This window comes from Epinephelus fuscoguttatus, linkage group LG14, assembly GCF_011397635.1.
Source record: "Epinephelus fuscoguttatus linkage group LG14, E.fuscoguttatus.final_Chr_v1".
Lineage (NCBI taxonomy): Eukaryota > Metazoa > Chordata > Actinopteri > Perciformes > Serranidae > Epinephelus > Epinephelus fuscoguttatus.
In genome coordinates, this window is record NC_064765.1 from 8,562,898 (window position 1) to 8,576,110 (window position 13,213).

A 13,213-nucleotide genomic window follows, 5' to 3' on the forward strand; every position below is an offset into this window, starting at 1 on the left:
CTTCAATATAACACAGGAAAAAGTAGCAAAGAAATCCCAATAACTCAGCAGGGTGGAATGATGCAGCTGCCAATACGCTCATCAGCTGGAGGCAGACTGACTGCACAGATGAAAACAGGGGGCTCAGCGTCGTGAGTATCAGATTAATTGACACAACATGTGTCAGAGTGGATGGACAGCAGATTATAAAGATATTGACAGCTCAGCCTCAAATATCCTGTTATAAAAATAATGATCAAACTCTTACCTTGATGAATACAAGATGAAGACTTCACACATGGGAACAGCTGCTGTCTATAAACCGGCATCAAGTGCATTAAAAACAACAGTGTTCAGGTTCAATTCCACCCATTGAATCTAAAGTTTTATCAGTAAAAATGCTTAAATCAACACTTTAATTTAGTCGCACAGTGTGGAAATAAGGCAGACTCATTCTGGAATGACAGAAAACAAAAACAAGAAAAAAAAAGACCCCCACTGAAACTATGACAAATACTAACTTGATCCTAAAACTCTCCCAACCCAAACTGAAACCTCCGCTCAGCCCCAACATGTGCCGGCACCTCCTCCTGCAGAGATCTGGCAGCTTTAATGGTTGTTAGAATTTAATTTTCTTAATTTTTATGCCTGTGTGTAAAGTGCAGACACTCTCAACATGTGATTAAATATAACAGAGGTTACCGCATTTTAACATGATCAGATGAACACCACAGACTTGATGATGATCAAACAAAAAATAAAAGCTTCAGAAGATTGTTCATGATGCAACAATGAAGCTTCACATTAATTCAACTGAAAAAGAAGCAGCAAACATCAGTTAACACAAGAGACGTGCATGAGGTCCAGACTTAACATGAACATTACGAACTGTAGAATAAACCTCATAACCCTGCTGCAGCCCTGTGAAAACCATGCATCTCAACAGGTTTGTGGTGACACGTTTTCAGATTATACAATTAGTTTTAAGGGATAGTTGTAAAGGTAAACTCTGCAGGATTCTCACTTCCTGTTTGTTAAAATGCTCACCAGTGGAAGTAAAAGTCAACCCCCGTTTCACTATCATTTAAAATGTGCCTCATTATATCCGTTTTTTCTTTTGCTGTGTCTCTTGGACGCCTGCTGCTTATAGTCTGACACCTGGTCGCTGCCTTTTAATGACACCCCGACCTCACCTGAGCGCTGTGGGGGTGCACGTTCATAAACATCCCAAACATAGAAAAGAAGGCAGAGTCTCTGCAGAAAAACACACTGCTACACTAACTGATATCGATATATTATTTTTTCCCTCATAATTTTAGTGATCATCAAGTCTCTTCTGTAGTGGACTGAACATCATATTATACATATATGCTCTTATCATGACGGCCCACCAGCAGATGGAGACATGACATACAACACTAACAGTTCACTCTAAAGCCGGTATCACCCAATACTGATGACATGCTGATATTATTATATTCTGTATGTGACTATACATTGTTTTTAAGGAAAATCCTGCAGAGTTTACCTTTGGAAAATAACAGTCATGTACCCATATGTACACTTGGCTCGCTGTACTCATTCCTCCTGTCCACGCTGCCCATGCCAACATGCCTTCCCAATGATATTCCAACGTAACAGATCAGGGACAAAATCTACAGTTGTACAAACACATCCAAAAGTTCAGCCAAAGCTTATGCGAGGCTTCAGTCAGTCTGAGTTACACAAATCAAGTACAGTTTTAATCGTTTGAAGGCAACATAATAACACAAGAAGAGAGTTTGCAATGTGTAACTCTTTGGCTAAACTTTAAAATGTCCCCTTTATTTACACTGGAATCACACTGTAGATGACGGCACTTCTCACTGTTAGCATGGAGAGAAGGAAAAACACAGTAACCAACAGAGCTGTGATGATTTGTCGATTAATCAATAGATAGAAATTGATAGAATAGCTGCGTAAATGTGAGAATCTGATGCTTTTCTTTGTCATGATAAGAAACTGAACAGCTTTGTATTTTTTGGACTGTTGCTCAGATATAACAAATCATTTATCGATCTCACGTTGAGTTCTGGGGAATTCCATGTGGTGTTTTTCACTACTTTCTGACACTGCATCAACAAGACGATGAATCTTGAGTCTTTCTGTAATGTTGGGATCTACTGGTGAGCTTCCAGTACATAATAATCTGCCAAACTACATTTTGATTTTAATCCATAGTATTTATCAACTTTTGTAACTAGTTAACAAGTTGCTCCTTCATCCTCCTCCCTAAAATAATTAATGTGACCAACATGAGCTTTAAAGGTCCTGAACACTTCATTTCTCAATCAGCTTTTTTATGATAAATGATGGCATCCAACATGAGCAATGTTTTCTGCCAAAGTTAGAACAGCTCTGGTTGTTATGCTGTTTATAAATAATAGTCAAGGATGGCTCTTATTCAAACTCTAACTTTGAGTGTTTAATATTTAGTCATGGAAATGTTATCTTATGGAGATATAACCAAGATTTCAACCTATGTTTTCAAGGGCTTTAAAGCTGACACAATCCCAAATAAATGCAGTTTGGTAAATCATGAACATAACACACACAGATAGAGCAGCAGCGAATAATCAATCCGCAGAAAATGTATCTGCAACAATTTTTAAAAATCAATTAATCGCTGGCAAAAAGTCACAAGCTCCATCATGTCACATGTGATCATTCACAGGGCTTCTTCGTCTTCTACGACAGTCAACTTGATATATTTGGGTTTTTTGAATCGTTGGTTGAACAAAGCAAGATATCTGAGGATGTCACCCCAGACTTTTGATGGACATCTTTAAACCAAGTGATTAAAAGGAGCTGTGTGTGAAATTCAGAGTGTATGAGATGTCTGCACACAGGTCTCAACATGGAGGGAACTCAGCTGTGTGTCAACAAACCACAGACAACACACACAGATGGAGCCTGACTCCTGACTCCGCTCTGGACGCCATTACTCCACTATATCTTTACATAGCAAATAGTGGTTTGCTGCTGTATTAATGCTCTCAATGTCACATATAGAACCTTTCAACAAGAAAATAATCAACAGATTAACAGATATTTAAATCAATCATAAGCTGCTGCCCTTTACACACACACCAGTGAGCTAATTTCATTAAATATTTTTGGATGAGAAACATGTAAAGGCCAAATTTCTGCAGGGGTTTTGATGAGACGGCACATGATGGGGCTCTGTCCTCCAACAAGCCCGAGTGTAAAGCGACACAGTGAGGGGGGTTTCCCTTTTTGAACACACATACACCGTCCCCACAAAAAATAAAACAGTCATGCAGCTGCTGGTCTGCACGCGACCCACTCACATCGCTCTAAAACATCACAGCGGGTTTCTCCTCCTCCTCCTCCTTAATTGACGAGATGGAAAACCATTCAATTTATACATAAAACAGAGACTCTTCAGACAGTCTGTGGCCTCCCGAGTCGGAACAGCTTATCCATGTCCAAAAAAATTCAAGAATAAAAAAAGGTATTTGTGAGTAAGCAGTTCCACCTCACACAAGAGATCATGATGACTGTGGAAAGGAAGAAGTTACTCTGTACAGTACATACTTACAGACATATACATGAGCTCTGCTGTGAGCAGGCACAGTGATACACTCACAATATCCACCTGTCCTGATTGAAGAGGGAGCAGCCTACTTACATCTTAACGCACCACTGTTTTAATGGTACTGAGGCAGAGACAGGGGGATGTCAGAGCAGGGCAGGGCTGCGTTCAAGTGCTTTGAAGATGAAGACAAACCCTCTGTAGCCATTTCAGACTCTGCTGCACTCCTGTGAAGGAAGTGCTCCGATGTATATCATTATTGCTCAGGTGTGTTAAACTAATGAGGAGTAAACCAACTAAATAAAAAAGGGTTTTGTTCTAAATTCTCCTCGCAGGATCTGTTGTATGTCTGCTCTCCTGAGCCGATGGTCCCGAAACGTTTTCTCCAGTTAATGCCCTCTGCGAGGCAAATCATTCACTCAGACCTCCACCTCCAAATAAACTTAATAACACTCTATACAATCACTTAAGACGACTCTATACAGATTGTTTCCTCCGACCTCTATTTATAATTACTTCGAAATAAACATGTCCAGAAACTAAACATAAAATAAAAGTGACAGTTCATGTTGCGTTACATCAAGGCTGGCTGTGTCTTCTCCTTGCGCAGGACTCGGGTTTGAGCAGTTAAGTTTGTGACACACCATCAGTATCCGACATAGACAGGCTTCCCATCAGAGTACTGAAACTGCTTACAGCTGATTTTTCTACACTTGTGAGCCAGAGCAAGAATTTCATACGAGCATCTGACTGGTTATTCAGGCTGAGCTCGTCCTGCTTCGTCATTAGCTGCAAAAAAAAGCTCTCTGTTGGTAAGAAAATAAGTCAGGAACATTTACTACAAACTGTACCGTCTTCATGGCGCCGTCTCTTCGGGGTTCAACTTGCTAATATGGCACTTGAAAAATCAACTCAAATTAATGGGGATTGTTGCTAAGAGATTTACACTCTGTACAGGTATAAAAAAGAGAGTTTGCTTTCTTGATATCACGGGCTTCATCAAATCTCACTGTGCAACTGCCATCTAGTAAAACATCACTGTAATGATATCAGAGTCGGGTCTTTGACTTCGGACGAGCACGATAATGAAACACTGAAAACTCCACGGTGGTCGCAGTAAACTAAAGGGTCCACGCTTCTGCTCTCTCTTATAAAAAGATTTCTGGTGGAATAAACGGACACATACAGCGGCTATATCAGGAAAAACATTCTCATGTTCCTCGGTCGTCACGGTAGCAACTCTGATTTCACTAACATCATTCATTCTGTTTCAAGCTCAGTTTGGAGTCACATGACGTCCCCGCATCGAGCACCAGTCTGGTCCCTGAGGTCCATCAGCAGACAACAAGCAATAAGACATTTTAGATCCACAATGTTTGAAGTCTCTGTCTCCGTGTTTTCGCCCTGTACACCTGTCTTAAATCCGTGCCGGAGTCTAATGGTGGTGACCGACCGACAGCACCAGAGGAATGAGGCAGCCCAGCACCAGAGCTACCACCTCCACCTTGCTCAGTCCTTTCCCTCCGTTCCCTCCTGTAGGAGCGTGGCTGTGGCCGCCACCCCCGACCTCAGGGAGGACATGGACGGTGGCCACGTAGAGGAAGGTGCCGGCAGAGAAGAGCATGGCGACGCCGGTGGCGTTGATGTCTGACAGGGCCTCTTTGCTGCTCTGAGAGGGGAACAAACAAAAAAAGTATGAGGCAAAAAGTCTGGCCTTTCTGACTGCTCGACTACTGATGAAATTCTTTATTCTTTTTTTTTTTTTTTTGCTTTTTGAGAGAGGATGCATCAAACTACTCCTGCAGAGATCTGGCAGCTTTAAGGGTGTCTATAATTTAATTTTCTAATGTATGTAAAGTGCAAACACTCGCAAAATCGAATTACATGTAACAGAGGTTATTGCATTTCCCATTTAAACTCACCTCAGTTAACAAAAGAGACATGCTCAAGAGCTTCTGCCTTTAACTGACCGGGCAGTAAAAGGGGATGACATGCAGCAAGGGGCAGCAGCCTAGAATCGAACCCACAGCCGCTGCGGCAAGGAAGTACAGTGGCACAGCCCTAGTATGGCTTTATTTTTACTAGGGCTGTGACGAATATTATTTTTTGACATTCAAAACTTCTGTTGAGGTTTTCAGATGAAGTCTGAATGTCTGTCATCATTAGCCCCTTTTACACTGCCAGATTTTCCGCGAATGTTGGGCCGTTTTGCCGGCAGGCTGCGAGCGTTTAGACACACAGAGGCGGATTGGCGAGTTGATCCGAGGTGCCCAATTTTCCATCTCGCAGGGTAGACATATTGGCAGAACCTTTTTAGTTCAAACAGACCGAGGCGGCCTTCCACAACGGGAGGGGCTGTTTAAGACTTGTGGGAGGAGCTGTTGATGACGCCGCACATGCGACCCACTAGTGGCGGATAAACAGCTAAATTAGTGAGCAGCTAGTAGCAAGAGGGAAACACAAACCTGACAGACACTGTAAAGATGAGCAACTGAGGAAACAAAGAACTGCACACCCTCCTTGTCCTCGCAAACCAAGAGGCCATTAACCGTCAGGTGACGGGGACGGTGAAGCACGGGCCGACTTAAGAGAGAATCGCGGAAGGACTGACCAGCTGCGGCTTCCCTCCACGTCACTGTTTACGTCACACGCTGAGCTACACGTTTTGTTACTTGCTCACGCCCCCCATTGCCCCGAAAAAGACACATTCTGTATAAACAAAAGTAGGTAGGTGAAATTTTACAGCACTCCCATATTTTGTTTTTATGCTGCCAATGCTGAAAGAAGACTGATTGGGCTTTCCTGCAAATTTGCACAATTCCTCGTTAAAAAGGGCTACATTTTATGATGTCATTACCCTACAAAAAGTAAAAAAAAAAAAAACCACACTTGAATAAAATCAAGTGTTTTAGCGTAAATTATTACAGGCCCATACCTTCCTTTGTGCACAACACGCTAGAGAGCAAATGGTTTTTTGACCGCAGTGAAAATGTTATTTCCAAAAGGCTAAACACCAACAAATATGGACTGAAGCAGAAAATTTTGTTAGATAAAAACATGCTGAGAATTTTGGAAATTACTGCGTCTTTCTTTTTTCAATTAAATTTTGACTTTTGGACTTAACAATGCTCTGGAGTTAATGGAAATGTTTGGATCAAACAAGTTGTTGCACAGCATTCGACTGTTAAGAATTTAGAAATCAAATGTCACCGTTATGAAACTTTGAACTTATCTGCACAGTCCTAATTTAGACATGATGATAATGATAATCTTAAACATCTCCTATAGATGTCTCTTGTTGATAATCCTAACCAGTTACACTGGTTTTCAAACACACAACCCTGACGTTCACTTCACTGAGGCATCATGTAAAACAGACCTCAGGCTGAACACTCAAAGTAAACAGATAAGTGATGGTCAGACAGGAAACACACTCCCTGCCTCAAGGAGACGGACACATTTGAATACACTGGAAAAAAACTCAGTGATCCATAAAAAAAAGTAAAATATTATAACATAATTAATAATTATATTATTATTCATTATGGCTCTGAAGCTCATTCATAAAGCTCCGAAACAACAAGAACACAGATTTTAATATTTACCTGACTGAGGCCTAAAAAGGTGAGCATGGCGAGGACGGGCGCTGCCAGGGCAAAGACCAGGAGATGTTTGCGGATGCGGTTCCTCTCAAGACCAGCATGCATCAGGAACGATACCAGGCCGAACGCTGCTGGAGCCTGCAGACGGAAAAGAAGTAGATTTTAAAAAGGTTCATGAATTAGTTTTTTCAGCTCTACTAGTACTAGATAAGCTTAAACTGGAAATACACATCTGATAAAGTTACACAATAGAAAAGAACGTCAAAAAACATTGACTGACTGAACACGACACAAACTGTTATTACCTTATGAAGCATGATAGCTACAAAGACGATGAGCTGAACGCTGGTCTGAGAGGTGGAGGCAGCAGCTCCCAGCGCCACGCCATCAGCTGGAGACAAAAGACACAGTTACAGCTCAAACCCTCTAAATAATCACCTCACCATATTACAGTAATTATTGAGCTCAGTCTAAAATTAGATTCAATTATCAACCAGCAAGTAAACTTGGGTGTAGCAGAGAATAACTGTTTAAATAAGTACCTATAAAAGCAAGTAGAAATTTGCACACTTTTACTGTCCATTTTGCGTAAGTAAATTATGTAAAAAACATTCTCTATCACGGCACCAATCTGTGATTTAGTCTAATAAGGATAATTTTAAAATTAAAGTCGTATTTCATACCAACATTTTGACAAAATAAATATTCAAAAGCAGACGTACCAGCAGCGTGGACCACAAGACCCAGGGTGGTGGTGATCTTCGAGGAGGTGACCCTCGCTGACTCTGGATCTAAACCAGACAAAACAACAAGTCAGAAACTGTGTATATATGTTGTTATGTATTAATGTTTGAACTGATTCTTGTCGTCTGTGGAGCTGCTGCAGCTCTTCCTGAGAACCTCCCTCGTCATGATCATGTGACCCCTGGTGTCTCATAAATGCCCTACCAGGCCACTCTCACACCCTCTGTCTCCTCCTTGGCAGCCTGTTAGTCCACCACCACATGCCGCCTTTGTCCTTTCCTATTTAAGTACACTTTGTTGTCTCCTCTATGTTGCTCCTTTGAGCCGGGGCGTAACAATGTTTTAAAAAAAAACAAAACAAATAAAAGTGGAACTGAGTGATGATTACGGAACAGGATCTCCACACTGAACGAGAACTGTGTGGCGTAACATGTTGGCAGAGTTTGCAAACAGTCTGTGAAGCATTAGCTGCTCAAATAAAACCCTCTGAAATTATTTGGTACAAAGCGTGGGTGCATCTGGGAGAACAGAATTTGCAGTCGAGCCATCTGGGGTTGTTTTGGGTCTAACTCAACAACATTATTTTCCACCGGAGGAGATAAGTATTCGATGAGGCTAATGACAAAGCTGCTGCCACCGAACCCCATTTTCATAATCTAATTCTCCACATTCACGAGCGTCTTGGGTGCTTTGATCTCTGTGTTTGCTGTCCTTTGTCACACTGACCTTCAGTGCTGTGCACGTGAGAGCTGCCTATCTGATCCACCAGCAGCATGAAGACAAAGCCAAGGACCAGAGACACTCCGATGCAGGCGTGAAGCTGCTCATGACTGTGCTCGTGTTTCCCGCTGGCACTCAGGGCCGCGTCTGCTTCGCCCTTCGCCTCGGACACTTCCACGACTCCGGCCTGGCCGTGGCTGTGGTGTCCACCTGGAGAAACACGGGTCAGGAGAGAACAGAAAGACGCATGTGGACTGTTAATAAACACCTTAAAAATCTGATCACTGACAATCACAAAACAAAAAATCTGTGTTTGATTACGTAAAACAAACAGACGTCATCAGGTTGTACTCTACAGCGTGCTGAACTTTGCTTTGTTTGTAAAGGATTCAAACCGTTAGAGTTCACAAAGGCAAATGTTTCATACTATATGTCTATATGCTCTATACTTTTTTTTTCTGGAGTCTCTGTGGCCCGTGGCATCCCTGAAGGGATGGGAAGGGCTTTCACTCACAAAGAGCCAAAGACTTGAAATAATTTTGCCTCAGTCTTTACTGGAGAACACAGAGTACAGAACTGACAGGAAATGAAGAAAGAAAATATCAATAACTTGGTCAGTGTCTTTAACCCCGAGGCCACCAGGACACCTGACCTCAGGGACAACACTGAAGCCAGAAAACTTTTCCCAGTATTGTTTGTTGACACTTACTGAATAACTCAAGAGCTGTGACACCAGCTGAGCAGATCTACTACAGGCTTTCAAACTGATATCTCGACAGCACCAGATTCCACTACTGCTAAAATATTTTAGCTGCCTCACTGTTTTATCATTTACTTATCTAAAACATGTACCAAGGACAACCTGGCAAGTAGCGACGATGCTAAGTAAATTATCACGGTGGAATTAAGTTAACAGAAATTTAAGTGAGAGCTGAAATGCTCTGTCAATTTATCAATTGGTAAACTGAGAATATTAAATCAGCAAAATCAATTTATGTCAATTAACTGTTTAAGTCAGTTATTAAGCAAGGAACCCAAACGTTTTTGGTAGTCGTTTAGATATTTCACTACACATTTAATCTCCATCACATCTTTGCATTTTGGACAAAACAAGCAATTTAAGGACTTTCTCTTGGACTTGTGGCAGGCATTATTTTTGTTTTCTGACAACTTATAGGCTAAAACAATAATTAAATGGCAGCCGCACAGTTTTCTTTCACTGACTTATGGGTTTGAACACATCAAAATGCATCAATGCCTTCATCCAAGAGAGCTAAATTAACAATTTCTGGATAATAACTTAAAGGGGGACTTCACTCATTTTCAAAATTCTTACATGTAATACCTGGGGTCTAGGACAGTCCAAGAGTGTTTGTAGAAATGAACAACTCTCCCCCAAACCCAAAATCTACAGCGCTAAAACTTCTGATGTCATACAGTATATAGTCCGGAGTGGCTCTGTAAACAATGAATTGGAGAAGATTTTATAGACGACACTGAGAGCACCTAGGGGAATGTTCTAAGTATATAGGTACATTTTCTGCTTCAGGACTGAGAACACATACTTCACGGTATCACAGAATATATATTGTAATCAGTCAGCATGACTGTTAAAGGAATGGAAATTGACAGGTTATTGTTAGTTGAACAAATGCTTTATTACTATAGTTGAAACTTGGAACTATTTTGTTCATGTTAAGTATGTGTAAAATGTCTCTCCTTTTGAAAATAACTAAAATAAAATGGAGTTTCTCTGTTCAGTTCTCTGTTCATTTTTTTCCCCTGCGTCATAGATAAGCAAATGTACAGGGTATGATAACTGTCAACTTTTATATCACGGTATACTTTAAAACTGGTCTGACACTGCAAGCCTGCTCATTAGGGTACAAGAGAGAGCGGCCCATGTTCATAAATATCGATTAAACTTTCCTAAGCCATGGACATTACAGACTGGAGTTCTTAATTGAGGTGGGATTCCCCTTTTGAGAAAATACCACTGTTTTTATTTAACGCTACCTTCAAGGATTTCCTCATAAAGTGCATGAACCCCCTCAGGAATGATGACAGCCAGTGCGGTCCCACACAGCAGCCCTGCTCCCAGCACAGTGATCAGCTTCAGCTTCTCCTGGGGAAACACAACCACAGACACATCATCAGCACAAGTCTGGCTCATTGTTTTAAGCACTGTATACACTGATTACCTGACAACAGCACAGAGTTTATGATGCAATCAGTGCTTCTGATAAAAAAGCCACTGACAAAGACGAACTTTTACCTCTCAGTGTATTTGTGAATGTAGCCAAAGTTATATCAACTGGGAAAAAAAGCACTTTAGCAAAGCTCTGCACGTGACAGACATGTTACCTCTGAGAAGTTGACTGCTAGAGGAATAGTCCCGGCCACGTAACATCCCACCAACATCGCAAGAGACAGCAGGCTGATCGAGCTAAAATCGTCCATGACTGCTGCACTTTTCTTTTCGGCTAATCTTCTGCTAAGCTAAACCATCAAAACCAGCCTCCACCTGTACCTTTAACACCTGTATCCGTGCTCCTCAAGTTAAATTACATGCCCCGACCTGCAGCTGTTGGTTAACACTCGCTGTTAAGCCAATGAACGTCGCGTCCCTGTTCTGGTACCAGTTCAGCTCGCTGCCAAACATCCACGTTAACTTAACAGAGACGTTACAGCCTCTGGCCTCGATAACGTTAGCAAAGCTAAGCTAACTAGCTTCGGTGACTGCCCGGCGCTCAAAATTCACAAAGGAGGGATCCTGACACGGTAACGTTCACTTGTAAACATCCCTCACCCCGCATTGTTCCCTCCAGATATAGCTGTCAATAGTAAATATTGCAACTTCCCGACGCGGTTAGCTGAAAGCTACAGTAACAAACTGGCTAACTTAACATCCTGTTGTTTGGTGCTGCAGTGAAGTGCTTCCGGGTCACAACTCGTCTCCTCAACCTGTCGAAGCAAACCTGCCACGTATCTGCGAGACACGGTGGAGGAGGAGAGAAGGGAGGAAGTAAATATAACAGTAATAATAATAATAATGATGATAATATAATAATAATGTTATTATAATTTTTTTTGTTTGAAAAGCATAAACAGAAAATTAAACAAAATACAAGCGGTTTAAGCGTTTAGTTTAAGCTCTGTACAAATAATGTTAAGGGACTGTTGTGTACTTATTAAAGGAAAGGGTGGGCTGGGATTTGACTGTATTTTTGTTTTGTTTTTTTACCCTCCCCAAAGCTTCACATTTTTGTGACTTGAGGAATATGCATGACCTTCCCTCCACTATAAATTAGATATTAGATTTTAAAACTTACCCTTTGATGTTTGAAAGCTGAAAATACAAAGTTGAAGACGAAATCCTGGAATTGAAAAAAAACAAAAACAAACAAAAACAAAAAAACGTTTTGCACTTTTGTCGTGCATTCTGGTTAGTTAGTGCAAATGGTTTATATCTGGAAAAATTTTAAATGATAAATGACAGAAGTTCCTTGCGCATGATGTGTTCACGGCCCAGATATTCAGATATTCAAATATCACACAGTAATTTCAATTTTTAGTTTTTGGCTATGATACATAGTGTAAATTTTTAGAACAACATGTCTTCCAAACCCATTTGTGGTAAAATGAATATACAATACAGCTATTTTAAGTCCTACGCCACTCACCGAAGCCGAAAAGAGAAAACATAGGTCCCTCTTCAGTGTTTACAAAACTGACGTTTCCACCTTTTTGCACCACCACTTCCCTCTCATAAGTAACAAACAGTCCCTAACTGGAAATGTTCCATCGTTATTCATTCAAAAGTTCTAATATTATTTATGTATTTTTTAACAGTCATAAATTTCAGAGTTCAAAATGCTTAATTTTATTTTTTGTTTTGTTTAAAATCAGAATTGTAATGAGGATTATTGCCAAGTAGGTTTTACACTTACAGGGAATTTGCCTTGGTGTTTGGTGCATACAATAAACATTTTAAGAGGAAGTAAAACACAGGCAAAGTCCTGCAAAAGACAACAAAAATACAGAAAAGAAAAAAAATACAATTAAAATATGAAAAAGATATTAAAAATAACAATAACATGTACAGTATAACTGTTTCAGAATGAGAGAGCTGTAAAGTATGGTGCAGGATGTACAAAAGTTCACAGCAAATACGTATTCATGTATTTTTAATACTTTGTGGCCTAAACACTGTCAGATTAAATCTTAGAATTATTGGTGTTAGCTATGTTTAACTTTGCCTAATATTAAATACCTGACTGGAGCTGATGTAAACATTCAGTGGAGAAAATAAATATATTGTTTGGTCATAAAAAAAATGTTTTTAATTTGTAAATTACAATAATTAGTGATATTTTGCAAGAATAAAAATACATTTTAAAAACTTTGTTGAATGAATTTTATATTTTAACAAAAAAGTCTGTATACCCCAAAAGGAGATTATCATGGTTAAGAAGTTAAGTCACTCATAAACAATTATTTTTAACTTTTATTTTGGCACAGCGCTCCTGTTGTTACAATTAAAGTACCTTTAGGGGGAACAACTGTTTGTAAA

General features: G+C 40.3%; 1 protein-coding gene across 1 annotated transcript; it reads right to left on the minus strand.

The window, feature by feature from the left end:
- Window positions 1-415: 415 nt before the first annotated feature.
- Window positions 416-11,578, minus strand: slc39a9 (solute carrier family 39 member 9). The gene is made up of 7 exons (XM_049596044.1): window positions 11,005-11,578; window positions 10,657-10,765; window positions 8,647-8,850; window positions 7,899-7,967; window positions 7,482-7,567; window positions 7,180-7,314; window positions 416-5,243 (listed from the first exon to the last, which is right to left on the minus strand). The coding sequence occupies exons 1-7, from the start codon at window positions 11,098-11,100 to the stop codon at window positions 5,010-5,012; spliced, it is 933 nt and encodes a 310-aa protein (XP_049452001.1). The 5' UTR covers window positions 11,101-11,578; the 3' UTR covers window positions 416-5,009.
- Window positions 11,579-13,213: the final 1,635 nt, after the last annotated feature.

Coding starts and splice junctions, on each gene's coding strand:
- slc39a9 (XM_049596044.1), bottom strand. CDS start 11,100: ATGGACGATTTTAGCTCGATCAGCCTGCTGTCTCTTGCGATGTTGGTG. Junction 7,568..7,898: donor TCTTGTGGTCCACGCTGCTG/GTACGTCTGCTT, acceptor TTTTGTCTCCAG/CTGATGGCGTGGCGCTGGGA. Junction 5,244..7,179: donor CCTTTTTAGGCCTCAGTCAG/GTAAATATTAAA, acceptor TTCCCCTCTCAG/AGCAGCAAAGAGGCCCTGTC.